General features: G+C 40.0%; 1 protein-coding gene across 2 annotated transcripts; it reads left to right on the top strand.

Annotated features, from left to right (window-relative positions):
• The first annotated feature begins 7,673 nt into the window (after window positions 1–7,673).
• C5H6orf62 (chromosome 5 C6orf62 homolog) lies at window positions 7,674–23,909 on the top strand. 2 transcript variants are annotated; one of them, XM_004043344.4, is made up of 5 exons: window positions 7,674–10,345; window positions 12,426–12,602; window positions 14,306–14,428; window positions 19,849–19,983; window positions 22,515–23,909. In XM_004043344.4, the coding sequence occupies exons 1-5, from the start codon at window positions 10,217–10,219 to the stop codon at window positions 22,638–22,640; spliced, it is 690 nt and encodes a 229-aa protein (XP_004043392.1). In that variant the 5' UTR covers window positions 7,674–10,216; the 3' UTR covers window positions 22,641–23,909. The 2 variants fall into 2 exon arrangements, with proteins under 2 accessions (XP_004043392.1, XP_055246341.1); XM_055390366.2 differs by having other exon boundaries at window positions 7,964–9,018.
• Window positions 23,910–25,389: the final 1,480 nt, after the last annotated feature.

The raw sequence follows: 25,389 nt of genomic DNA, 5'->3' as shown, positions 1-25,389 counted from the left end.
TTGAACCAGAGCTTCATTCTATCTTTTCTCAAGCATTTTCTGCTCTTTCTAAATGTGCATCTTCCATTGTATTTAGATTGATATCTTCACTGTCTCATGGATATACCAGACTAAAATCCACCTTCATGCCCTCAATTATTATGTTTCCTTTTCAGAAATTTCATTCTTCTCTTCCCTCTCTTCTTCCACTTAAATCTAGCAAAATTCTTACCAACTTTCAAAACTTAACTTGAGTACGCTTCCTTTGTGAATCTCATCTAACTCAGTTTTCATTGACCTCCTACTTATCTTACTGTTATCCTGCTCAATGCCTGTCATTCACATTTCAGTTCTTAATTATACAGTCTAGTATTACTCACTCTTTTTAGATGTTTATTATTATTTTGGTAACTACCTAAAACTCTTTGGGAACAAGTGTTTATTTTTCTGTTGCCTTCAAAACACACAGCACAGTGTGATTATATAGTAGGTATTCAACAAATATTTGTAATTGATTAACTTCTCTACTGTTGTAGAAGAGGAGGTAGATAACTAACTGCTTATATTTCTTTTTTCTGGAAACATTAGGAAGCCTGTCTTTGAATTGGAAGCTAAATAGTGAAGCTCCATTTCAGGCAGAAAAAAAAAATTGCTAATTATTCTACATTAAGCAAAAACTTAAGTTTTATAGCATAAACATTGTCTGCTGAAAGCAATGACAATAGATACATCCAGAAGAGTTGAAGCAGGTAGGACAAGAGTGGTTTGGGGAAAAGCAAAAGCAAAATGTGACTAAAAATAGACTTTATAGTCTAGCGTTTCCGCAGTGAGTGAGTTCTCCTAACGTTGCTAACAGTGTCAGCTTCAACTAAAGGTTTAAAGGTAAAACAAGAGCAAAAGAATTGTAAATAGTATGCTTCTAGTATTCATATCACCAAATATATCTGCTTCACCAACTCTTTGGGCACTTGGTAGGTTGTATTTGTATTTCCTTGATCTCATGAAGTTAGGGGTAGTCACGTAACTTGCTTTGGCCAAAGAAATTAGAGTGAGATTGATATCACTTCCAGGTGGAAGCTTTAAAAGCCAGTGTGGGATTTGTCTTGTCTCTGTTTTCTGCTTCAGGGATCGTGGAAACATGTGATTCTCCATAATTCTGAATTCCTGAAAGCCTATAACTCACTCATCGTGAGTGAATAACAAAGCTTTGTAGTTTAAGCCACTGAGATTTTGGGGGTTTTATTTCGGTATAATTTAGTCCAGGGCAACCTGCAACCTGCAACCTGCAGGCAAGCTGCCTGTTTTTATACAGTTTTGTTGGAACACAGGCGCATGTATTTATTTATGTATTATCTATGGCTACTTCCATGCTACCACCCAGGTAAGTAGTTGAAACAGAGATTGTATGGGCTGCAAGCCTAAAATATTTACTTTTACCATTTAAGAAAGTTTGCTGACCTCTAACCTGATCTGTGCTGACTATGATAGACCTAGAGGTCTCTGGTAAAAACCTTTAGATGGCTACTTTTTATTTTGTACATAACATAAAAGATGTTTATAGTAGCCAGTATCTAAGATGGCTCTAGTGATCCCTGCCTCTTTATACTCACACTCTTGTGCAGTCTCTTCTTACACTGAGTAGAGCTGACTTGTATAACCAATATGGAAACAACGGAGTATTGCTTCTTTGCCCAGGTCATCAAAGACATTATGGCTTCTATCTCCCTCTCTCCGAGATCACTTACTTTGAGGGAAGCCAGCTACTATGTTGTGAAGCCCACATGGTGAGAAACTGAGGCCTCCTGCCAACAGTCATTTGAGTCAAGCCTTCAGATGACTGGTGCCTTGGCCAAAATCCTGACTGCAACCTCATGAAGAACTCTGACGACAAATTGCCCAGTAAAGCTGCTCCCGAATTCCTGATCCACAATTAATATGAGATAATAAATGTTTGGTATTTTAAGCTGCAAAATTTTAGGGCAATTTGTTACAAACAGATAACATGCAGTGTTCAAACGAAAAGTGTACTGGTACTGTGTATGCTTATATATGTATATATTTGCACATAGGCTTATATATATACTAACATGTCTTATTACTGGACAAAGAATTAATGGACGTCCATAATTACAGTATACTTACATGATTTTAGATAAGTGGAATTACCTTACCTGTGGAAAAAATTGTTATACATGTATATATCTTTCCCATTCCTTTCCAACACCTAATCTTTGTGGAATAGAGAATGGAATGTGTTCTGGGAAGGGAGGAAAAAAATTCTAAAACATTTAAACTTTCCTTGATATGTTAATTGCTCAAATTTGCCTTCTTTGTATGTGGGAATAGGGTAAGAAGAGTGGCACGAACTCTATAATATTTTAACATTTTCTTTCTAAGGATGATGATGGATTTCTAACAAAAGTGTCAGAAGGTCGCTTTTTCAATTTATCTACTATAACCTTCCTAGACACGTTAAATGGAATAGTAAGAGCATTTTGAATTGTGGGAGTCACATCTGGAATTTAGAAAAATATTTGAAATGAAATTAGGAAGTAGTCAATAAGCAAAAGTCAGTGAGAGCCGGGGGTTAAGGAAAACTAAATAGAAGTGTGTTTGATAACAAATTGAGACTAACAGGCAAAGATAATGGGTAAAAAATATTCCTTATTAAATGGTGCCAGCAGATTTGTTTGGACAGCAATCTGTATAGCTTTAACCCAAAGTGTAAACAAAAGGTGTCTAATTAGTATTTTCTGATAATGCTGGTGGGCATAAAGCATGAGAAGTGGAAAAGAAAAAAAGAAAGGCAGGCGAGAGAAAAAAAGGAACAGGGGAAAGAAGAAGTTAAAAAATAAAGAAAATACATGGTGGGATAGATGTACTCACTTGAAAATGCCTCTGGTCCTTAACCCTGTCCCAAGCTCCAGGACAATGGCTGCTACCTGGCCAAATCTCATTTTTCTTTTTTTTTTATTTTGAGACGGAGTTTTGCTCTTGTTGCCCAGGCTGGAGGGCAATGGCGCGATCTCGGCTCACTGCAACTTCCGCCTCCTGGGTTCAAAAGATTCTCCTGCCTCAGGCCCCCGAGTAGCTGGGATTACAGGAGTCCACCATCACACCTGGCTAATTTTGTATTTTTAAAAGAGGCGGGGTTTCACCATGTTGTCCAGGCTGGTCTGGAACGCCTGACCTCAGGTGATCCACCCGCCTCGGTCTCCCGAAGTGCTGGGATTACAGGCTAGAGACACTGCACCCGGCTCAAATCTCATTTTTCAAGCCTACAACTTGTTTTAGGCCTTCAATAAATATTCAACGATCAGCCTGCAAATAAGCACTGACCTCTATAGTTTGGGCTAACATGAAATAAGGGTGAGACTAAAGAAGAAACTACCAAGCTATCCCCTGATCCTCCTAAAAAGGGTAAGAATAGCTCTCAAAACATAGTTTCTCTTCTTAATACCCTTTTTGTTTCATAACCATGCAGCTCTGCTGTAGATGCGAGGTCTGTATGTGCTAGAGTACATGCTGTGAAAATCCCCATTGGATTATGAAATTTTATTAACACATAATATCATAATTATCTTAGGTGGTAAATCTGTAGAGTTGAAATCTGGAGACAAGATCCTTGGTGTGGCTGCTTTCAGGATCAAACTGTAGAGCAACAGAACTTGTTCTCAAGGCCTGTAGAGTCTAACCATAAACTTGTTCTGTTGTAGACGTTTATCATGCTTATTGAACTGTTAATCATAAATATGGCCAAAATTCAAGGCCCATGTCTGACAAATTTCATAGCACTAATGAAGGGACAAGATGTTTGAGAACCCTGAGAAGTCTAATATGCTTGAGCATGTTGAGAAAACTAGATTTCTGTAAAAGAAGAGCATGTGTGTACAGACAATGTATGTTTTAAAGGTAAAAGAAAAGGCTGGCTCTTTTTAGAAAAGTGAAGACCAATTGTTAAATACTTCATTGTTTATCTTATTGTCATTTATTTAGGCTACATAAGCATAGGTTTGAGAAATCATTTCCTAACTTGCTATAAATGTCAGAGACTGGGATTATCCGAGGTTGTCCTTCTTTAAGATTGGAAGTTAACACAGGAGCCCTCCCAAGCTGGCCTGCATTGTGTTTCTTCAGAAAGGAGGCTCGCACAGAATCTCTATAAGGTGTTATTTCATTAAAATGTAACCTTTGCAGTGATATCTGCATTTCAACCAGGGAAATTTCAATGTATCTAGTGGTATAATTTAAAACTCCAAAAGGGAAGTTAAGCAGATATTTTTAGCCAAGGTGCCACCATCAAATCATCACTCCACAAATCCTATTGTGTTTGAAGCAGCCTAACCCTAAGTAAGCCATTTCTAACACAATGAAATGCATTTCTCCACAGTTAAAGAAGCTAAATCTTAAGTGAATGCTCTCTGACTTTTATCTGAATTTCATTGAGAAACGTTTGGTCACGGCTTTAAAAAATTTTAGTTCCTTCGACTACCTTCTTATTTTATAGCCCTTTCAAGTTACAGAGAAAATTGAGCTAGCAGTGTTTTCTTCCTCCAGGGGACATTGCTGCTATTTCTTGGCTCATCTCATTAAGACCTAGCACAGTACCATAACACAGTTTCATAGGATTTGCTCAGCTGTGACCAGGTGTCTCCAATTCTGTTTCACAGTAGCTGAAACTAAAAACTTCATTTTTTCCTCAACATCTGCTCCATACTGTTTTTTTCACGATTATTATAGTAGTGAAAAAATTCTTCAATGGTGTATTAGATAAAACAACAAAAGCACAAGGGACAAATGAAAAACATAGATAAGTTGGACTTTATTAAAATTAAAGACTTCTGTGCTGCGAAGGATATCACCAAGAAAGTGAAAGGACAGCCCACAGAATAGGGGAGCATATTTGTAAAGTATATATTTGACAGGGAACTTGTATCTAGAATAGGGGAGCATATTTGTAAAGTATATATTTGACAGGGAACTTGTATCTAGAATAAAAAACTTCTACACCTTAATAATTTAAAAAACAATTTTTTAAATTAAAAATGGGCAAAAGGCCGAGCTTGGTGGCTCACACCTGTAATCCCAACACTTTGGGAGGCCGAGGTGGGTGGATCACTTGAGGTCAGGAGTCTGAGAAGAGCCTGGCCAACATGGTAAAACTCCGTCTCTACTAAAAATACAAAAATCATCCGGGCATGGTGGCGGGGGCCTGTGGGCCCAGCTACTCGGGGCTGAGGCAGAAGAACTGCTTGAACCCAGGAGGTGGAGGTTGCAGTGAGCTGAGATAATGCCACTGCACTTCAGCCTGGGCAACATAGCGAGACTCTGTCTCAAAAAATAAATAAATAAATAAACAAGTAGATAAATAAAAATGGGCAAAAGTTCTGAATAGATATTTCTCCAAAGAAGATATTAGAACGGCCACTAAGCACATGAAAAGATGCTCAACATCATTGATCATTGGGGAAAGGAAAATCAAAACCACCATGACATACATCATACCCACTAGGATGGTTATACTAAAAAAGACATAATAACAAGAATGTGGAGAAATCGGAATACACTGCTGGAGGAAATGTAAAATGATGCAACGGACTTGGAAAACATCTGGCAGTTTCTCACATGGTTAAAGATAGAGTTAACATATATCCCAGTAATTCCACTCTTAAGTATATGCCCAAGAGAATTAAAAACATACGTCTATACAAAAGCTTTTAAGTAAATGTTCACAGCAGCATTATTTATAACAGCCAAAAGGCAGAGACAACTCAAATGTCCATCAACTGATGAATGAATATAGAATTTCATACAATACATATTATTCCACAATAAAAAGGAATTAAGTACTGATACATGCTACAACATGGATGAACCTTGAAAACATTATGCTAAGTGAAGAAGCCAGTCACAAAAGACCACATATTAAATGATTTCATTTATATGAAATTTCAGAAACGGCAAATCTATAGACAGAACATAAACTAGAAAGAAGAGAAGTGACTGCTAATAGGTACAGGGTTTCTTTGTGGGGTAATGTAATGGCTGCACAACACTGAATATATTAAAAACCATTGGATTGTACACTTCAAGTAGATAAATATGGTATGTGAATTATATTTCAATAAAGCTGTTATTTTAAAAATTCTTCCATGAAGTTGATCATGGATACAAGTCAAGGCCAGGTCAAGAACATATAAGCCGGCTGGGAACGGTGGCTCATGCCTGTAATCCCAACACTTTGGGAGGTTGAGGCAGGCGGATCACCTGAAGATCATACTGGCTTGTATGTCTCATATGTTTTTTTTTTTTTTTTCTCCGACTCTGTTGCCCAGGCTGGAGTGCAATGGTGCGATCTCGGCTCACTACAATCTCCGCCTCCCGGGTTCAAGCGATTCTCCTGCCTCAGCCTCTCGAGTAGCTGGGACTGCAGGCGCCTGCCACCAAGCCAGGCTGATTTTAGTATTTTCAGTAGAGACGAGGTTTCACCATGTTGGCCAGGCTGGTCTCGAACTGCTGACCTTAGGTGATCCGCCTGCCTCGGTCTCCCAAAGTGCTGGGATTACAGGCGTGAGCCACCATGCTCGGCTTACTTTTAAAAATCTTTCTTTTTTAAACCAATGCTCTAAACTATGTGACATTTTCTGTTTTATCTCTGTGAGCTTTCCATAGTTACATGATTTTGAAAACAAATCAGCAAAGCACTAGCAAAATGCAAGCTGTATCTTCCGAGATTAGAAGTTATTTGGAAATCTCAGGACTCTCATCCTTTGGTTCTGGACAATTTATATTGAAGGGTGGGTACCAGTTATTCTTTTGGCTCATGGCTGAAATAATGTTATTACAGCTGATCTGTTTTGACTTCACGAAGTGAAAAGTAGTAATTGGGGTCCCAATGGACTTCTAAAATCTCAGAGTAGCCAATGAGTATATAAGCATTGCTTATGTGGAGTATTGACCTTTGCTAAGTACTTACATAACTGTGTTTTAAAGAGCACATTAGAGCTTTGAAAAATGGACTCAACGCTTTTTGGTGCCAAAGACGTGCGATTCGGCGGCAAACGTTTCGATGAAGACAGTGAACCACCTAAGGGGCAGGCTGTAGGTCTGAGGTCTTGGGGGATTCTAACAGAAAGTGTGTTCTGACAGCAGTGGGTAAAAATCCACGAGTCAGACTGGGCCGCTCCTCTCCTAAGCCACAGCAGCAACGTCTGAACAGCGTCTTTGACCTTGTTCGAAGCTTGAGGACCGCCCTCCCTGCCTGCGCACGTGGCGGGGTGGGGACAGAGGCAAGTAGCACTAACATGAGACATCTGCTCCCGCACGCCGTTTAAATTCCAGGTGTCGAATTGAGTTCTAGGTTTGCTGCCGCAGGATACCGCGGAGCCGACCCCCAGGACTAACTAATTATAAGAATCGAAATAAGAATCTTCCAATCTCCAGCACACACTTTCCTTTTCCTTCTTTGCTCCGCCCCTACCCTCGCCCACTCTCCGCCGACTTCCGCAGTTTTGGCCCGCCCAGGTCGCTAGTTCGGCTCTGTCCTGCGCCCAGCCTGACTCTGAGAGGCTGACGAGACTCGGGAAGTGCGACTCCATCCGGGTGTTTTGTTGAGGATGGTTGAGGGCGTGCTTTTATGACGACATCGGGGCGGGGCGAAGAGCCAACTCAGGAGACAGGGACTTCCTGAAGAAGGGGGGCGGAAGGAGTGGCGGGGAGCCCCCTTTCCACGCCCCTTGGATACTCCATACTGGAGGAGAGAGGAGTCTCAACTCTCAAACTCCCCTTTTGAGGGGCGATTACTGAAATGGAGAGGTTAAATTCAAAGACTCCACTTTTAAAAGACCTGTCCCTATTCCGTACTCTTGATCTGTTTTCCTCTTTTTCGGTAACCTTGAAAACTTTCCCACCTCCAATCCTTTCTCCCCCTTTGATTCTGCGCAAATGGTGGGGTCCCGCAGGACGCGCAGTCGCAGTCACACCGGGGCGGTGCCGGTGAGAGGCGGGTGACGCAGCGGCCGTCGCTGCCATTTTAAGTTGTTTGTTCTCGCTTCTTTTCTCAAACGCGACTCTGCCCCGGACCCGGGAGGCGCCCGAGGCCTTCGCCGCTTCTGCAGCCACCGGCGGGGGGGGGAACGAGGCAGTACCGCCGCGGACGCTCACCAACCGCTTCGGCTTTTCCCCCCTCCGCGTCTCCTCGACCTTTCCTGAGAGCCGGAATCCGACTGTAGGGGGAAGAAAGACTCAAGAGCAGATGCTTGAACTGAAATAACTTTATTTTGGGGGGTTACTTTGCTGACCCTTAGCGCAGGGCTTCCTTTCCCTTCCCCCTCCGCCGCCAGTACCAATCCAACTCCCCATCTTTCTCTTTGTTTTTCCTCTTTTTCTTTTTCTCTCCCTGTCGCCGCTGTCTCCGCGTCCTTCCCCTCCGTTGCCACCCAGGGTGCCGAGCCAGACTATGGGTCCCAGGTGGGGGCTGAGCGGCGGCAGCAGCGCGGGCGGTCCAGTCACAGTGCGCACTGCAGCGGGGATGGAGGGGCTCAGTTGGCTGGTGGTTTTCTCTTGACATGGCTCCTGCCCGTGCTACCAGCAGCGCCCCCGCCGCCGCCGCCTCTTCCGCCGCCGCCACCGCTCCGCCCGCAGGCTGCGGCTAGAGGGCCCAAACCCCGCCCTAGAGTCGGTCCGTGAGTCCCGGGCTCCGCGGGGACAGGGAGGGGATTTCCCCGTCACCCACCCCGCCCTAGCTGCCTCAATTCCACCCCCTGCCCCTCGGGAAACAAACTAACGACCCCACCCTAAACAATCCAAACTCTGGAAACATGGTCTGTTCAACGTGAGAGAGCGCTAATCCGGGAACTTAATTTTTTGGGGGGAGGGTGGGTGGGCTTACTTTAGAAGTAACATTAACACAATCATTTTCTTTTTTTCCCCCACTGAACCTTCCCATTTACCCTCTCCCGCCTACTCCACCCGGGCGGGAATTGTTTCCACGATGAAATGAGTGAAAACCTGAGTGATCCTGTGTCTCCCGTGGTGCGAGTGAGTCGCTGCCGCTGAAGGCAAGGGGTGGGGGTGGGACCTTGGGGGGCGGAAGGCAGGTGGTCTCCGGGCACCGCCTGGGATTTGGGAGAAGAACCCGCCACCTTTGCCTCCGCAATGCTCACAAGAAGATAAATTGCACTCCCCACCATCTTGAACGGGGGCAGATCCACAGGGAAGTCTCCCTTGGGGAATGTAGGACTAGTTGCAGGCTGGGGGTGTTGGGAACCCGGGCATTAATCAGGTCTAACCACAGAGCCGGAATAATTAATACCGTATTATATACCCCTTTTCCTTCTGCCGTCATGATTCTCCTTGGCAGCAGCGTTAGCAGCCGCCTGAGGGTGAAAATGTGGGTGATGGGGAAGTTGGTAATGACTCCGCTGTTTTTTCTCATGGCTCCTTTGGGCCACAGCTGCCCGCCCCCGGTATACACTGTAGTTGATTGCAGGGAAACCCTGTACCTCTCCCTTTCCTTCTCTACCGATTTTGCACTTTTCTCTATGCTCACCACCAAGTGTAATCAATAACAAGCACTGACAATACATAGCAATAGTGAAATCTGAAATAACTAAGAATTAGGTACTACAGCCATGGAGCTGGCTGGGTAAAATCTAATTAGATATTTCAGTTTCATTCACCTACCCTGTTTTGGTGTTTTGTTTTGGTTTTTGTTTTGGTTTTGGTGAGTTCTTTTTTTTTTTTTTTTGGAAAGCAAGGATCACACTTCCCCCTCCCTGTTTCTTTTCTTAATCCCTTTTCTAAAAAGGGGGGAAAATCCGGATGGATTTTAGGGATTGGTCTGGTGTCAGCTGTGTTTTATTGCACACCTAAATCCTGATTATAGGCTTTTCATTTCTCCGCAAAGCCTTTATTTTGGCAGTTAAGCCAAATGTGTTTTCCAGAAAGTTAGTTATTTTCTCCTCTTTCTTTCCTTTCTTTCCTCCCTTTTTCCCGTCTGACCCCAAACGTTATTGTCCAAACATGACTGGACAGCAGCTTTTGTTTCTTGACCCTGTAATATGACAGTCTGCTAATATTGACAGAAGGTGCAGTTTTTGGGTTATAGTGATTTTCGCTAATCAATCATATTAGCAGGAAAAAAAATGACTTGTTTCTGTTGTACTTGAGTCTTAAGAAAAAGTGCCCATAGTTTAGTGACAATTTCCAAAGGCTTTAGTACCACCTGTATTTCAAAATGGGGGACCCAAACTCCCGGAAGAAACAAGCTCTGAACAGACTACGTGCTCAGCTTAGAAAGAAAAAAGAATCTCTAGCTGACCAGTTTGACTTCAAGATGTATATTGCCTTTGTATTCAAGGAGAAGGTAATTTAAAGTTCTTAATGGTGAATTAGCACAAGTGATTTTTGTAAGTGTATATTATTTGTTACTCTTAAATTATTATGAATATTAGGTTAAAGAGTGGTTGAAAAAAAGTCTGCTTTGTATGCTCTGGTTTTTCACCCTTAGGGGTGATTCTGTGAATTGAGCAGTTGCGGCATGCGAAAAGACCCTTGAGCGTTCTTTGGTTTGGAAATAAATTTGAGTCTGAAGCTTAGTAGTAGTATACACTGAGTTGACATGAGGTGGGCAAGATTACAAAATTTTATGTGGAGTTAACATGGGAAACCTTATGATGGAATTTAAAGATTATCTAATGTAGAATATAAATAAGATGGTTGAAAGTGTGAAATTGTAATCAAGACTGTTTATATGCTAAAGTTATCCTGTTTCTTAAACTGCGTAATGTCGGTAACCTTTTCTCTTACATTTAATGAAGTAGAATACACCTTTTAGGAGCAATTAAATACTGAAATGGTTAATTTGTGTTTAGAAGTGTGATTTTCTTTTTTACTTAGCGTTCATTTTGCCTTGTATAGAAGTACAGTTTTTAAAAATTTAAAATGACCTAGAGGAAGTTTCATTTTTAGGGGCGGTGGAGGTCTTAATCAGAATTAGTTCCGCAGTTAAATAGCAAACAGTAAGTTGTGAGTAGTCAAGGATGGGATGATAAAAGCAGTATTTTTTGCAACTTAAAATGAACATTTTCTTAAATTATCAGCAAGGCTTATTTGACCAAAGATGAGGTTATGAATGTAAGGAAGTGCTACTTGGATCTTGGTGCTTAAATTGTTAGCTAATTTCAGATCAGAAATACAATCTTAGTGTGGTATCTATTAAGTATCTGGAAGTTTTCCAGGTTTCCCCCTACTGTTTAACTCTTACTATTTTTGTTGCTGAGACAGGCCTCACTGTATTGCCCAGGCTAGTCTTGAACTCCTGGGCTAAAGTGATCCTCCTGTCATGGCATTTTAAAGTGCTGGGATTACAGGCAGGAGCTGCCACGCACAGCCCCAACTCGTAACTCCTAAAAGGTTATTTGTATTTAAGAACATTCTTAGCTGCTGAAGTATAGCATTGTAAAGTGATTTTTAAGTAATTTTTGAAGTGACTGTCCCAAGATTGGGTGGTATCAAGGACTTACATCTCCACTTTTGTTTTGTTGACAAGCTGACTCAAAATTGATGAGATTGGATTTTAGTTGAAGATGATATAATGTATGCTCTTTAAATAAATCCAAGATAATAAGTAGTGAGACCATATCTTTGTATTTAATCTATATATTGCCCCAAATTGCACCATCTTAATTCTTTAACACCAACGATAATCTGGTTTTATTCTGTGAATGGACAGTGTCCATGCAGTTGCCCTGAATAATTCATGATATATACTTAATAGTACAGAATTTTGAAAAGTAGTTTTGTGATGCATACTTGGTCTTGAGTAGTATTAAAAGAGAACTTGGTGTGCTTCTTTTTAGTCTTTCAAATATTGATGGTTTTGGCTGGGTGCAGTGGCTCACGGCTGTAATCCCAGCACTTTGGGAGGCTGAGGCAGGAGACGCCCTCGAACCCAGGAGGCAGAGGTTGCAGTGAGCCAAGATGGTACCACTGCCCTCTAGCCTGGGCAACACAGCGAGACTCCATCTCAAAAAAAAAAAAAAAAAAAAACCACAAATATTGATGGTTTTGATTATGTAATATTGAGAAAGTAATGGAAATTGGCCCATATAAGGAATAAAACTATTCATTTGTCTGAATAGCGTTGTTTTAAAACTGGTGAGATTTTTAATTTTAAGAAGTATTGTCCAAAATAGTGCTATGGATACCATTATGCTATAAAACTCAAGCATTAAACATTCTAATGATAGTTTGTACATGTATGGTTGGAGGGGGAGGTAGGGGAAGAACAGAAGGAATTTATCTGAAAATGTGTCTTCAGTGTATAAGTTACTGCAGACAGTTAAGAATTTTGTGGAGTTAATGTTACATGACATTGTAATATGAACTGAGTGTTAAAAGGCTGTGCTCCCTGTGGGTTAATACACCATTTTCTTTTCTTTTAGAAGAAAAAGTCAGCACTTTTTGAAGTGTCTGAGGTTATACCAGTCATGACAAATAATTATGAAGAAAATATCCTGAAAGGTGTGCGAGATTCCAGCTATTCCTTGGAAAGTTCCCTAGAGCTTTTACAGAAGGATGTGGTACAGCTCCATGCTCCTCGATATCAGTCTATGAGAAGGGTAAGTTCTGCCTTAAGTCTTGACTTGATAAAGTTTCTGTGGATTAACCTTGCATTTCCCCGCCCCCCGAACCCCCCTTAAAGTGGATAGTTATGATAGTGACCAGTCTCTTCAGGTAAATTTGTCTTTGTGCCATGTTGATAACTGGGATCATGACTTTAAAGCATTGTGTTTATAGGATTAGAAAAACACGTTTTTTATGCCAGACCATTCTTAGGTGGATGAAGTATATAAAGGGATTTCTTTAATCTGTGTTAGGTGTTGATGATCTCGGACTTTTTTTTTTTTTTTGAGACAAAGTCTTGCTCTTTCGCTGAGGCTAGAGTGCAGTGGCGTGATCTTGGCTCACTGCAGCCTCTGCCCTCGCGCATTCAAATGATTCTCCTGCCTTAGCCTCCCGAGTAGCTGGGACTACAGTTGTGCGCCACCAAGCCTGGCTAATTCTTTGTGTTTTTAGTAGAGATGGGGTTTTGCCATGTTGGCTAGGCTGGTCTGGAACTCCTGACCTCAAGTGATCCTCCTGCCTTGGCCTCCCAAAGTGCTGAGATTACAGATGTAAGCTACTGCACCCTGCCAGTAGCCAACTGGTTTAATAATTTAAGTGTTATGCAGAAAGTTTAAAAATTTTTGAAGTAGGTTTGTTTTTGAAAACCTGACCTTGAGTAAAACATGGACAACTTTGTTGTATTAGGCTCATAATATTGTGTATTATTATTGTGGATAAATGTCTTATTTCTCCGTTTATTGTATTTCCTTTTTTGGGGGGAATGCGAATATAAGGAAGTGCTTCCAGCTTTGTAAACTTCTGCAACATGTTAAAAGTTAATCTGGGCATACCTGAACCAAGAGATCCCCACAGTTACTTGGGGAGAATGCTGGAGATAACCAGATACTGGTCTGGAAGAAATTATGGACCTTCAGAAATTAATATGCTGGCTACAATAATGAAGCAGAAGTCAGGAATGGAGAAAAGTAGTTTTCTATCAAAATAAAAATAGCATTTCAGCTATAATAAGAGGATAGTGATTCATATTAGGAGTTCTAAGACATCTTTTTAAATAGATTGATTTTTAAAGGTGGAAATAAAGGTTCAGGGTCTGACAATACAACAGATATCAGAGATTTTGTTGGAGTTTTCACCATGCACTGGTAAGTCTAGGTCTTGGTGTTAGGAGCATTGGACTGAGTGTATGTGACTCTCTGTAAGATAAAAATTAAAATTAGAGCCAGGCACAGTGACTTATGCCTGTAATCCCAGCACTTAGGGAGGCTGAGGTGGGTGGATCACCTGAGGTCAGGAGTTCGAGACCAGCCTGGCTGACGTGGTGAAACCCCGTCTCTATTAAAAATACAAAAAATATTAGCGGGGCATGGTGGCACACATTTGTAATCCCAGCCATTCGGGAGGCTAAGTCACGAGAATCGCTTGAACCTGGTAGGCGGAATTTGCAGTAAGCGGAGATTGCACCATTGCACTCCAGCGTGGGCCACAGAGAGGGACTCTGTCTCCAAAAATAAAAAATTACATCATGAGCTATTCAGATTATAAACTATTATGTTTACTTCCTAAGATATAAAATGATATATGGTAGGTCTTTTGTACTTATAAAATGTTTTTATAGGGGAACCCTATAATTTGTGACATGGCTTGATGTAGCTGTTTCTTTAAAAGTAAACTTTTTTTTTTTTTAATCATTTTATAGGATGTAATTGGCTGTACTCAGGAGATGGATTTCATTCTTTGGCCTCGGAATGATATTGAAAAAATCGTCTGTCTCCTGTTTTCTAGGTGGAAAGAATCTGATGAGCCTTTTAGGCCTGTTCAGGTATTTTGGTCTAAAGTGTGATGAGTATTTCAATATGTGAAAACTACTAGAATATAATAGGGTCTAACTTGAGAAATTCTTTGGGAAAATGGTTTCTGATAGTTTTATTTCACGAGTCTCCCCTATTTAGAATATTGTGATGCAAGAGAAGAAAGCGTTTGGATTATAGAATCTCTTTGACAGTGTGGTGGTTCCACCTGCCCAGTGTGGCTTTGAAATTATGACTAGAGAAAATCTTTTAAAGTGGACATTTACTGATTTATAGAGGGGACCACAGATAAGCTTCTGAGATCTGTAACTCTTGAACCCTTCACCACACATCCTTCTAAAACCGTATGTTTGTTTAACTGCTGCTTCCCCAAGGAATGTGATCTGAAATGGGTGAAGAGATCATTTTGTAGAAGTTGATTTGTATATAAAATTATAGAAGAAAGAAGTAAATTTAGTAGTCATTCTTAACCTTAAAATCTTGCTGACTTTTGACTGTTTGTCATGGTATACTAGACATTGCTCAAGTGAATCCCCCCTCTAGTGTTAAGGGCATTTACTCATGTTGAACCTAGTTTTATTTACAGTATATTTGTATGCATAGAAGATGGAGGTCCACCAAAGTGTTAATTATGCTTAGTTGTAGGTCAGGTATAGCTAACTTTCCTTTTTTATTATATATATTTACATTTGTGTTCCCTTTATAATTTATGGCATATATTGCCACGATTTTCTTAAGTATACTTTTATAATCAGAAAAGTGATATTAAGGACTCATTTTAAGTACACTAAATCAAATATTAGAAGGCTTCTTTATTTTAAGCTAATTGTGAGGGTTATTTGTCATTTAAAACTTTTGCTTCTACTTATTACCCTGAAGTATCTTTGTGGTGCTTATGTTTTTCAGACTGTATAAATTGATATACTCTCCCGCCCCATGGTAATGTTGCTACACATAAGCTCTAATAATTATCATTTTTAATGTTTTAAGATTAATTCAACTAAGTTTTAAAGATAATCCATTGGTTACATACATAAGAAAGTACTGTGTACAGATTCCCCTGACTTATAATGGTTCGACTTAAGATTTTTTCAACTTTACCATGATGTGAAAGCCATATGAATTCACTGTGCTCCTCGATTTATGATGGGACTACATCCAGGTGAAGTCATTGTAAATTGGAATTGTTGTAAGTTCAAAAGTCACTTTTTGATTTAAAATACGTGTAACTTACACTGGGTTTATCAGGATGTAACATCACAAGTCGTGGAGCATCTGTATTTCGGTCATTTAATGGATGATATCTGACTGAAGGGAGAAAATGAATATAAAAGGCATGAAAACAGGAATAGAAAAGGCATGTTTAAAGTTCTCAGCGCAGGGCTGATAACTCTAGCTGCTCTCTGGAGGTGGTGTTAGGATTTTGTTGTTTTTTAGTTAAGGATTTCCCATTGGAAAAATGTAGGTCTGCTTATTACAGTATGTTTTCAAATTTCTAATACCCTGCCTTTCCCACTGGGACCTTATTTGAAATAGTTAACTTTAGTCTTGTGTCAAGTAGTACTCTTTGAAGTCATGGCTGATGTTTATTGAGAGTTGACTGTACTAGTTTCAGCTTTTTTTTTTTTTTTTTTTTTTTTTTTTGAGACAGAGTCTCACTCTGTTGCCAGATGGGAGTGCAGTAGAGTGATCTTGGCTCACTGCAACCTCCTCCTCCTTGCAACCTCTGCCTCCGCCTCCCTGGTTCAAATGATTCTCCTGCCTTAGCCTCCCGAGTAGCTGGGTCTACAGGGACATGCCACCACGCCCAGCTAATTTTTGTATTTTTAGTAGAGACGGGTTTTCACCATGTTGGCCAGGATGGTCTCGATCTCTTGACCTCGTGATTCACCCGCCTCGGCCTCCCAAAGTGCTGGGATTACAGGTATGAGCCACCATGCCCGTCCTTTTTTTGAGACAGAGTCTTGCTCTGTCGCCCAAGCTGGAGTGTGGTGGCGTGATCTTGGCTCACTGCAACCTCTGCCTCCCAGGTTTGAGCCGTTCTTGTGCCTCAGCCTTTTGAGTAGCTGGGATTATAGGCTAGGCGCATGCTATGACACCCAGCTAATTTTTGTATTTTTTTTGTAGAGACAGAGTTTTGCTATGTTGGCCAGGGTGGTGTCCTTGACCTCAAGTGATCTGCCTGGCTTGGCCTCCCAAAGTGGTGGGATTACGGGTATGAGCCACCACACTTGGCCTTAGACTTTCTCTTACTTTGTATATATTTAATCTCAGTCCTTAAAATAACTGGGTAGATAGGAGGAAACTGAGACAGAAATTAGGTAAATAAGGCCCAAGGCAGTTAAATAGGATAAAAGCCTGGACTAACTGTGCTTTTAACTCACTACCCTGTACTGTGAAAAGTTACCTATATTAATTATAGAATCTTAAAATTCTGGACTGAGTGTAAGCAGTATGATGTAGGTAATGACTTTAGAATTCAACTGCAGTAAGTAGGTTAATATTGTAAGAACTAATTTGCTTTTCTGAAGTAATTTAAAATGTATGAATATCCTATATGAGGGGCCTTAAATATAACTCACTCAGTTCTTTCTCAAAGAAAATGAGAAAAGGAATGGTAAATGTTAACTTGAAGGCCTCTTTTTTTTGTTTGTTTTTTGTTTTTTGACTCTTAAAGCACTTTACTTATTTTTAAAATTTAATTAATTTTTTGTAGAGATGGGGGTCTCACTTTGTTGCCCAGGCTGGTCTTGAACTCCTAGTTTCAAGTGATCCTCTTGCCTCAGCCTCCCAAAGTGCTGAGATTACAGGTGTGAGTCACCATGCCTGGCTTTTTGAAGCACTGTAAAATCTGAATATATGGGTAGTGAGGATATAATCGGAACCAGAATAAGGATTGTTTTTAAATACTGAGTTCTTCAGTGTACTGTGAAGTGCTGGGAGGTACTACTAAAATGTATCTCTTCTTTTCTCTTCATTATTAATGCTACTGCCAAGGTTAGCTCCTCCCCTGACTGTTAGAATATTTCGTTACTTCTGTGGGATTTACTTCTTTCATGCTGCTTATGAGAAGTTGTGTGTGTGTACCATTTCTTTTCAGATAAGTGGATATTCAGTATGATAGAATTGAAATGCTAAAGAATTATAAGGAAGGCCTTTTTCAGTCTCACTCAAACCTTTTTTCAGTGTGATTACTGGTTCTTGCACCCACCCTGGTTGCATACCATATTGCAGCTTTGTTACTTGAATAGTATTTCAGTTTTTAACACATTTGTTTTTGTGTTGGTTCTGTTTCCTAGTATGGCTGTTTTTTTTGTTTTGTTTTGAGATGGTGAGATGGGGTATTACTCTGTCACCCAGGCTGGAGTGCAGTGGCATAGTCATGGCTCACTGCAGCCTTGACCTCCCAGGCCCAAGTGATCCTCCCACCTCAACCTCATGAGTAGCTGGGACCACAGGTGTGCACCACCATGCCCAACTAATTAGTTTTGTAGAGATAGGATCTCACTGTGTTGCCCAGGCTGGTCTCAAACTCCTGGCCTCTAGTGATCCTCCCGCTTTGGACTCCCAAAGTGCTGGGATTATAGGTCTGAGCCACCATGCCCAGTCAGCATTTATCAGATTACTTAACCATCACTACTTTGTCCTGGGGAAATCCTCTTAATCTTTAAAGGCGCAATCCAGAATCATAATGTTCCCGTGTTACTTACTGTTACTTATTTTTTTTCTCCTATAGTGGTTTGATGATAAGAACCCAATTTGGGCCGGGTGCGGTTGCTCACGCCTGTAATCCCAACACTTTGGGAGGCTAAGCCAGATGGATCACCTGAGGTTGGGAGTTTGAGACCATCCTGACCAACATAAAGAAGTCCTATCTCTACCAAAAACACAAAATTAGCTGGGCGTGGTGGTGCATGCCTGTATTCCAGCTACTTGGGAGGCTGAGGCAGAAGAATCGCTTGAACCCAGGAGGCGGAGGTTGCAGTGAGCCGAGATCATGCCATTGCACTCCAGCCTGGGCAACAAGAGCGAAATTCCGTCTCAAAAAAAAAAAAAATTGGAGTTTTACAGATAACCACATCTTATTCTGGGAAAGGATTCGAAGCAAGTTGGGTTTTATATTTGGAGGTACTTGTCCTCTTCAGCAGTATAGTAAGCCCCTTAAGGCTGAAGTAACCTTATTCCTATTGTTTAGTAGCTAATAGCATGCTTTTGATATGCTTATGATCATACTAATAATTTAATATTTGAATTGTATGGAAGTACAATTCAGTATCATTTTACATATGGTATATTGTGATGCTATATCATATTTTATGTTATGGTTTATAAGAAAAGCTCCTAGGTATAAAATGCTACATAGCAGGAACTTGGTTTTTCAATGTTATTATTTCCTACTGTTTTTGACGTAACGGCAATAAAATTTGTTTGAACCAAAATGGGCTAACAATTATTTGTACAACTCAGTATTATCTAAATATCATATTGTTAAATCTAGGTTTCTTGAATGTTAAATCTAGGTTTCTTGAATTCTCCATCAAGCCTGGTCATGTCATGTAGCATTTGGTGTCTCACCATGCCCAACAGATATTTTGTGGGAGGATGGAGTTGATCTTCCTCATGTTAAAAGATTGAAGGGAGTGTTCTGACTTAATTGATAACAGTCTTTCATAACTTCACAGATTTTTGAGAATGACCCAAGGCTAACTGTGGGAAAAATTCACATAAAAACAGAGCCTATCTGTGAGGAGCAAAACTATATTTCAGTTGTGGGCTTTACATTTCATTTAACCCTCTTAACTGTCCTGTGAAATGGGTTACAGCCTTATTTTATAGATGAGGAAGCTGAAGTTTAGATAAGGGATTTGCATACGGTCACGTAACTAGTGAGTTGTGCAGCTAGGGTTAGAATGAACAGGTTTTTTTTTTTTTTCTTAGAAACAGCAGTTAACAATGTGACTCCTAACCAACAGAGATGTCCTTGGGGCTTAAAGTACTATGGTGGGAGTCTTGGACTGAGTAGGTTTGAAAATACAATTTTATGATCGTGGAGTACTAGGATTTAGTCATTTTGATGCAGAGCATTTCCTGATCAACTGCTGTTGTGGAGTGTACTGTCCAATAGAATTCTCTACAATTAAGGAAATGTTCTGTATCTCAAGAGATTGTTCTTAATGGTGGCCAGTACTCATGTGACCGTTGAGCATTTGAAATGTGGCTAGTGCTACTGAAGAATGGAATTGTAAATTGCTTTTAATCTAAATTTTGCCTGTGATATTATTGGCTGTGGGTTTGCCAAAATTTGTTTTTTTAAAGAGGAAAAGATAACGGACTGTTGGCTGCTTTATTGGACAGCACAGCTAGCATATAGATGCAGATAGGTAGTATAACTTGTTTGTAGTTAAATATAAATGTTGTATTTTGTAATTAGGCCAAATTTGAGTTTCATCATGGTGACTATGAAAAACAGTTTCTGCATGTACTGAGCCGCAAGGACAAGACTGGAATCGTTGTCAACAATCCTAACCAGTCAGTGTTTCTCTTCATTGACAGACAGCACTTGCAGGTAAGCAGCTTTTTTGAAAACCACTTACAGGCTCATTCAAAAAGCTTATTGGTTAGTAAACGTTTTATATACAAGTTACTTAATTGTTTTGTCCCCCAGACACTGCATTATTTTTGAAGTTATTTAAAAAGCAAAAAATAGGCTGGGCATGGTGGCTCATGCCTGTAATCCCAGCACTTCGGAAAGCCGAGGCGGGCATATTGCTTGAGCTCAGGAATTCCAGACCAGCCTGGGCAACATGACGAAACCCCATCTCTACAGAAAATATAAAAACTAGCCAGGCATGGTGGCGTGTGCCTGTAGTCCCAGCTACTGGGGAGGCTGAAGGGGGAGGATTGCTTGAGCTTAGGAGGCTACAGTGAGATCTTGTCACTGCACTCCAGCTTGAATGACAGAACGAGACCCTGTCTCAAAAAATAAAATGAATTTTTAAAAAAGTATTTCCCAGGCCTCATCGTAGAACAATGGTTCCCAAATTTTGCCGCATGTTACAGCAACCTGGCAAGCCTTTTTTTTTTAAACAAAAGGGAAAAAAAACACCTCCTTCAAAGCTTTTAAAAGTCATGATTCTAGTGAACATAGTGAGAACCATTGCCCTAAAGCATGTCTACCAGATGTGTGGGCAATGGATGAACATCACTTGAGAACTTGTTAAAAATATAGACTCTCAGGCTCTACTAATCAGAGTCTGCAGTTTAAACAGAACCCTCAGGTGATTTGAAACACACTTTGTTTCCAGAAGCACTGACCTGGACTTTTTTTTTTTTTTCTTGAGAGGGAGTCTCTGTCGCCCAGGCTGGAGTGCCGTGGCGCGATCTCAGTTCGCTGCAAGCTCCACCTCCCAGGTTCACGCCATTCTCCTGCCTCAGCCTCCCGAGTAGCTGGGACTACAGGTGCCTGCCACCATGCCCAGCTAATTTTTTTTTTTTTTGTATTTTAGTAGAGACAGGGTTTCACCATGTTAGCCAGGATGGTCTCAATCTCCTGACCTCACGATCTGCCTGCCTTGGCCTACCAAAGTGTTGGGATTACAGGCGTGAGCCACCGCGCCCGGCTGACTTTTTAAATCTAAAAGGATGAGGGACATATATTTAAAAGATCCACATTTATTTCAAATAAGCACTTCCATTTGGGCACAGTGTCTCACACTTGTAATCCTAGCATTTTGGGAAGCCGATGGGGGAGGATTGCTTGAGTCCAAGACCAGCCTGGGCAACAGAGTGAGACCTCATCTCTACAAAAAAATCAAAGAAATTAGCCGGACATTGTGGCGTGTTCCTGTGGTCCTAGCTACTCTGGAGGCTGAGGCAGGGGAGGGGAGAATCACTTGAGCCCAGGAGTTTAGAGTTGCAGTGAGCCATGGCACCAACACACTCCTGCCTGAGTAATGCAGCAAGACCCCATCTCAAAAAAAAAAAAAACAAAAAACACCGCCAACAACAAATAACCACTTCCCATTTAAGCAGCAATCCAAGTATTGCAATTTAGTTTTTAGATGCAGCCATTTGCTGGCTGTATGATCTTGGACAGGTAACTGCTGTGAGCATGTTGCTTCTGTGAAATTGAACAAATGATAATCCTAAGGTTGTTAAATTTAATGTAAGGTTGTTACATTTAAAATTAACTAATACAAGTAAAGTATATGTACATATGTATAGGTTTATTTACATTTGTAGGCTACTTCAGACATCTTCAAAGTCAGAGTCCTTATTTTGCCTTTTAGAGGTGCTAGATAGTGAAGAAAAGATGAACTTTGTAATTAAGTTGGATGTTCAAATGGTAACTACTTTTTAAAAATAAGGGTTTTGATTTAACTGGTAATACTTTGGCTTTTTTCTAGTCCCTTACCCCAGGATATGCTTAAATCTTTCTTTTATTTATTTTTTGAGACAAGGTCTCACTCTGTCACCACGCTGGAGTACACTGGCATATGGATCATGGCTCACCGCAGCCTTGACCTCCTGGGTGCAGGTTATCCACCTCAGCTTCCCGAGTGGCTGGACTACAGGCGTGTGCCACCACATCCAGCTAATTTTTATATTTTTTGTAGAGATGGGTTTTCGTCATGTTGCCCAGAATGGTCTTGAACTCTTGGGCTCAAGCAATCCTCCTGACTCAGCCTCCCAAAGTGCTGGGATTACAGGTCTGAGCCACCACACCCAGCCTTAAATTTTTACCTATTCCTTCATCCTCTCACTAGCTTCTGTTCTTACCACATCTGCTTTATCTTCCTCTATATAAAAATGACTTCTAACTTCTCAAATCTGTCCCCATGAAATGCCTTTAGCTTTAATTTCTTCTAGCAAGTAGTCTCTGGTTTACTTCCCTAACTTTTTATCTTCTAATTCTGCATAAATTTTTCCTTTATCTTATATGGCAAGATTTTGTTTGTCTAGAATATGGATAGGGACTACAATTTGTCCCTTACTCTGTATGTTAAGATGTTTAATAAATTGTGGGAAATGGACTTCATGTGACAGTTATGCTAAAGTCTTATTTTTAAAAAATATTAAAATGTTTTCCCCTTCCAGACTCCAAAAAACAAAGCTACAATCTTCAAGTTATGCAGCATCTGCCTCTACCTGCCACAGGAACAGCTCACCCACTGGGCAGTTGGCACCATAGAGGATCACCTCCGTCCTTATATGCCAGAGTAGAGTACTGACCAGCAAAATGGAGAAGATCAGAGAATGCAGCAGCAGTTTTTTTTCTTGTTTTCTTACCACTTTATTCTTTCAGAGTTTAAAGAAAATGGACTCATGCACAGAACACTATGCATTTTGAAACTTGTTCATCCTGGATTTTTTTAAATCATTTTTATCTCAGAACTTAAACAAAAATTAGATGTCGTGCACGGACTGTGTGAAAGAAGATGCTTTGCATATTTGCTGCACTGCATCAGTGTCTTACTAAAAATGTGAAATGAAAGGACTATTGTACACTGAAATGCTTAAATGTATCTGAAAGCACAAGGTGATACTCATTTTTATGGTCTTCCCATTTGTGCTGGTTTTTGCCTCTTTGACATCTGTCATCAGTATTTAGAGGGTGAGAAGTGAATGTAACAGGTATAAATAACATTTTTAAAAACAATAACTTTGCTATAATCACAGTTGTTCCAGAGCACTGTCAGATTCATTCTAATGACCAGAACTGGTTTAAAAAAAGAAAATACAACCATGGGAAAGAAATCTTAAATGAAAAACGCATCTCATTGTAGGCATTTTTGCCTCATATTTTACTGGGCCATGTTTGTTTCCTGGTACTCATGTATTTTTTTTTTTCCAGATCTCTTTCCCCAAGTTGCTATTGTAAGAGTATTCTGCTGCGTGTGGATGCAGTTATACACATTAAAGCAGATCTGGAGTCTGAAGTAGCTATAAAGCAGCTATAAAACAGAAATACATGCATAGCTGCAGAAACCATGATAGGTAGAGGACTTTTCTTTTGGTTTGGTTTTGTTTTGTTTTTGGTTTTACAGAGAAGAGATTTTTATTTACAAAGAAAAAAATTCCAGTGAATTTTGCAGAAATGCTGGTTTCTACACCATCCTAAAGAAAAACTTTACAAGGGTGTTTTGGAGTAGAAAAAAGGTTATAAAGTTGGAATCTTAAATTGTAAAATTAACCATTGAGTGTCAAAGTTCTAAAAGCAGAACTCATTTTGTGCAATGAACATAAGGAAAGACTACTGTATAGGTTTTTTTTTTGTTTTTCTTTTTTTCTCCTTTTAAATGAAGAAAAGCTTTGCTTAAGGGTTGCATACTTTTATTGGAGTAAATCTGAATGATCCTACTCCTTTGGAGTAAAACTAGTGCTTACCAGTTTCCAATTGTATTTAGCTTCTGGTTGGAATTTGAAAAAAAAAAAAAAAAAACCTAAATAAAATAGGTGAAAGTTCCCTGACTATTCAGGTGAATACACAAAGTTTGAAGTGTTAACTTTTTCTTTCCATTTCACTGATGTTACTGGTCACCTTAGGGAATTATTTCATTTCATAGTCTGTGGCTAAATAGTAAATTCAGAAGAAAAATATCTGGCAATTGAGTGTGTAATTTCAACAAGAACAGGAATCAAGAACATACTGTCAGCTTTCAACAGTTAGCAACCTGGCCTTATGCCTTGCTTCATGGGAAAGGGCCATTCTTAAATTTCAAAATGCTTTCATGTGTCCTCTTATTTAAAAATTAGAATCTATTTGAAATAACATTTTGAATGTTTATTATAACCAGGTACTCTTCTAAGCTCGTCTTAACCTCTCAACCTTTGGTGGAAATAGATGCAGAGGTTAAGTAACTTGCTCAAGCTCAGATCATAAGTAGTAGAGGATTTAAAACCAGGCTGGCTGGCTCTTAAGGCCTATGCTCTTAATTTACCATGTTGAATTAATTTACCATATTGAATTATACTTATGTTCACCAAGTTAGGCATTTTGGCAGCCATTGTTTATGTTTTTATTTTGGAATAATTTAGAAAAGTTGCCAGAGTAATATGAAAGCTGTTGTATAATCTTTACCCTCATTTTTATTTTGCCACATTTTTTTTCATTTTCTCTGTACATTTATACCTGTGAGCTATTTGAGTTTGTTGCACGCTTTGTGCTTCCTTACCCCTTCCTTAGTACTTCGGCATATGTTCCAAGTACAAGAATATTTCATATAACTAGAGTAAAATTACCAAACTCAGGGAATGTTGATACTCTTTATCATCCATATTCGTTTTGTTGTCCCAGTATCCTTGGTAGCTTGTTTTAGATCTCCCCTCTAGAGTACAGGATCATTGAATTTAGTTGTTCTCAGTTGTCTTTAATGTGGAACAGTTCCTTAGCCTTTATGTGTTCCATGACCTCTATGTTTTTTGGAGTATAGGGCAATTTTTCTTGTAAATTGTTACTCATTTTGCATTTGAATTGTTTATTCGTGCTTACGCCCTTCTCAAGTATACTCTCCATCTGCTCTTCATTGATGTTACTTTTGAGCGCCTGGTCAAGGTGTCCTGGTTTTGCCCTATATGTGGTACTTACTACTAGCAATCTCTGGGAAGCAATGTGCAAATACCCTGTTCCTTTATCAGGAGCTCCCTTGGCGATTCTTTCCAGACTAAAACCCAAACCAGTCTTTAACTATGATGGTTACAAAATAGTGATTTTTCTAAATCTAATGCTTTGTCCATTTACAGCATTTGTTGTAAGAGAGTGTTCTATCTCTGCCATTTATTATCTACCTAAACACTATGGCCTCTTATTTTTTTCCCTCCAAATCATAATTTGCATGCCTTTATTATTTTGAGCATCTCCTTTCATGCATAGGATACTGTAACCTTTCTGTCCCAGCCTCAAGCCCTGGAGTCAGCTGTTTTCTCCAAGGAGCCCAGCTTCCTTTTAGTGGGAAATACTAGAAGTAAACAT

The sequence above is a fragment of the Gorilla gorilla genome, chromosome 5 (genome assembly GCF_029281585.2).
Source record: "Gorilla gorilla gorilla isolate KB3781 chromosome 5, NHGRI_mGorGor1-v2.1_pri, whole genome shotgun sequence".
In the NCBI taxonomy this organism is placed as follows: domain Eukaryota; kingdom Metazoa; phylum Chordata; class Mammalia; order Primates; family Hominidae; genus Gorilla; species Gorilla gorilla.
Note: the sequence above shows the minus strand (reverse complement) of the source record. Positions and strands in the feature narration are given on the sequence as shown.

What these genes read in the sequence shown, in the direction of transcription:
- C5H6orf62 (XM_004043344.4), top strand. Translation starts at nt 10,217, where the DNA reads ATGGGGGACCCAAACTCCCGGAAGAAACAAGCTCTGAACAGACTACGT. An exon ending in CCTTTGTATTCAAGGAGAAG is followed by an intron (nt 10,346 to 12,425) that starts GTAATTTAAAGT and finishes CTTTTCTTTTAG; the next exon opens with AAGAAAAAGTCAGCACTTTT. An exon ending in TTGACAGACAGCACTTGCAG is followed by an intron (nt 19,984 to 22,514) that starts GTAAGCAGCTTT and finishes TTCCCCTTCCAG; the next exon opens with ACTCCAAAAAACAAAGCTAC.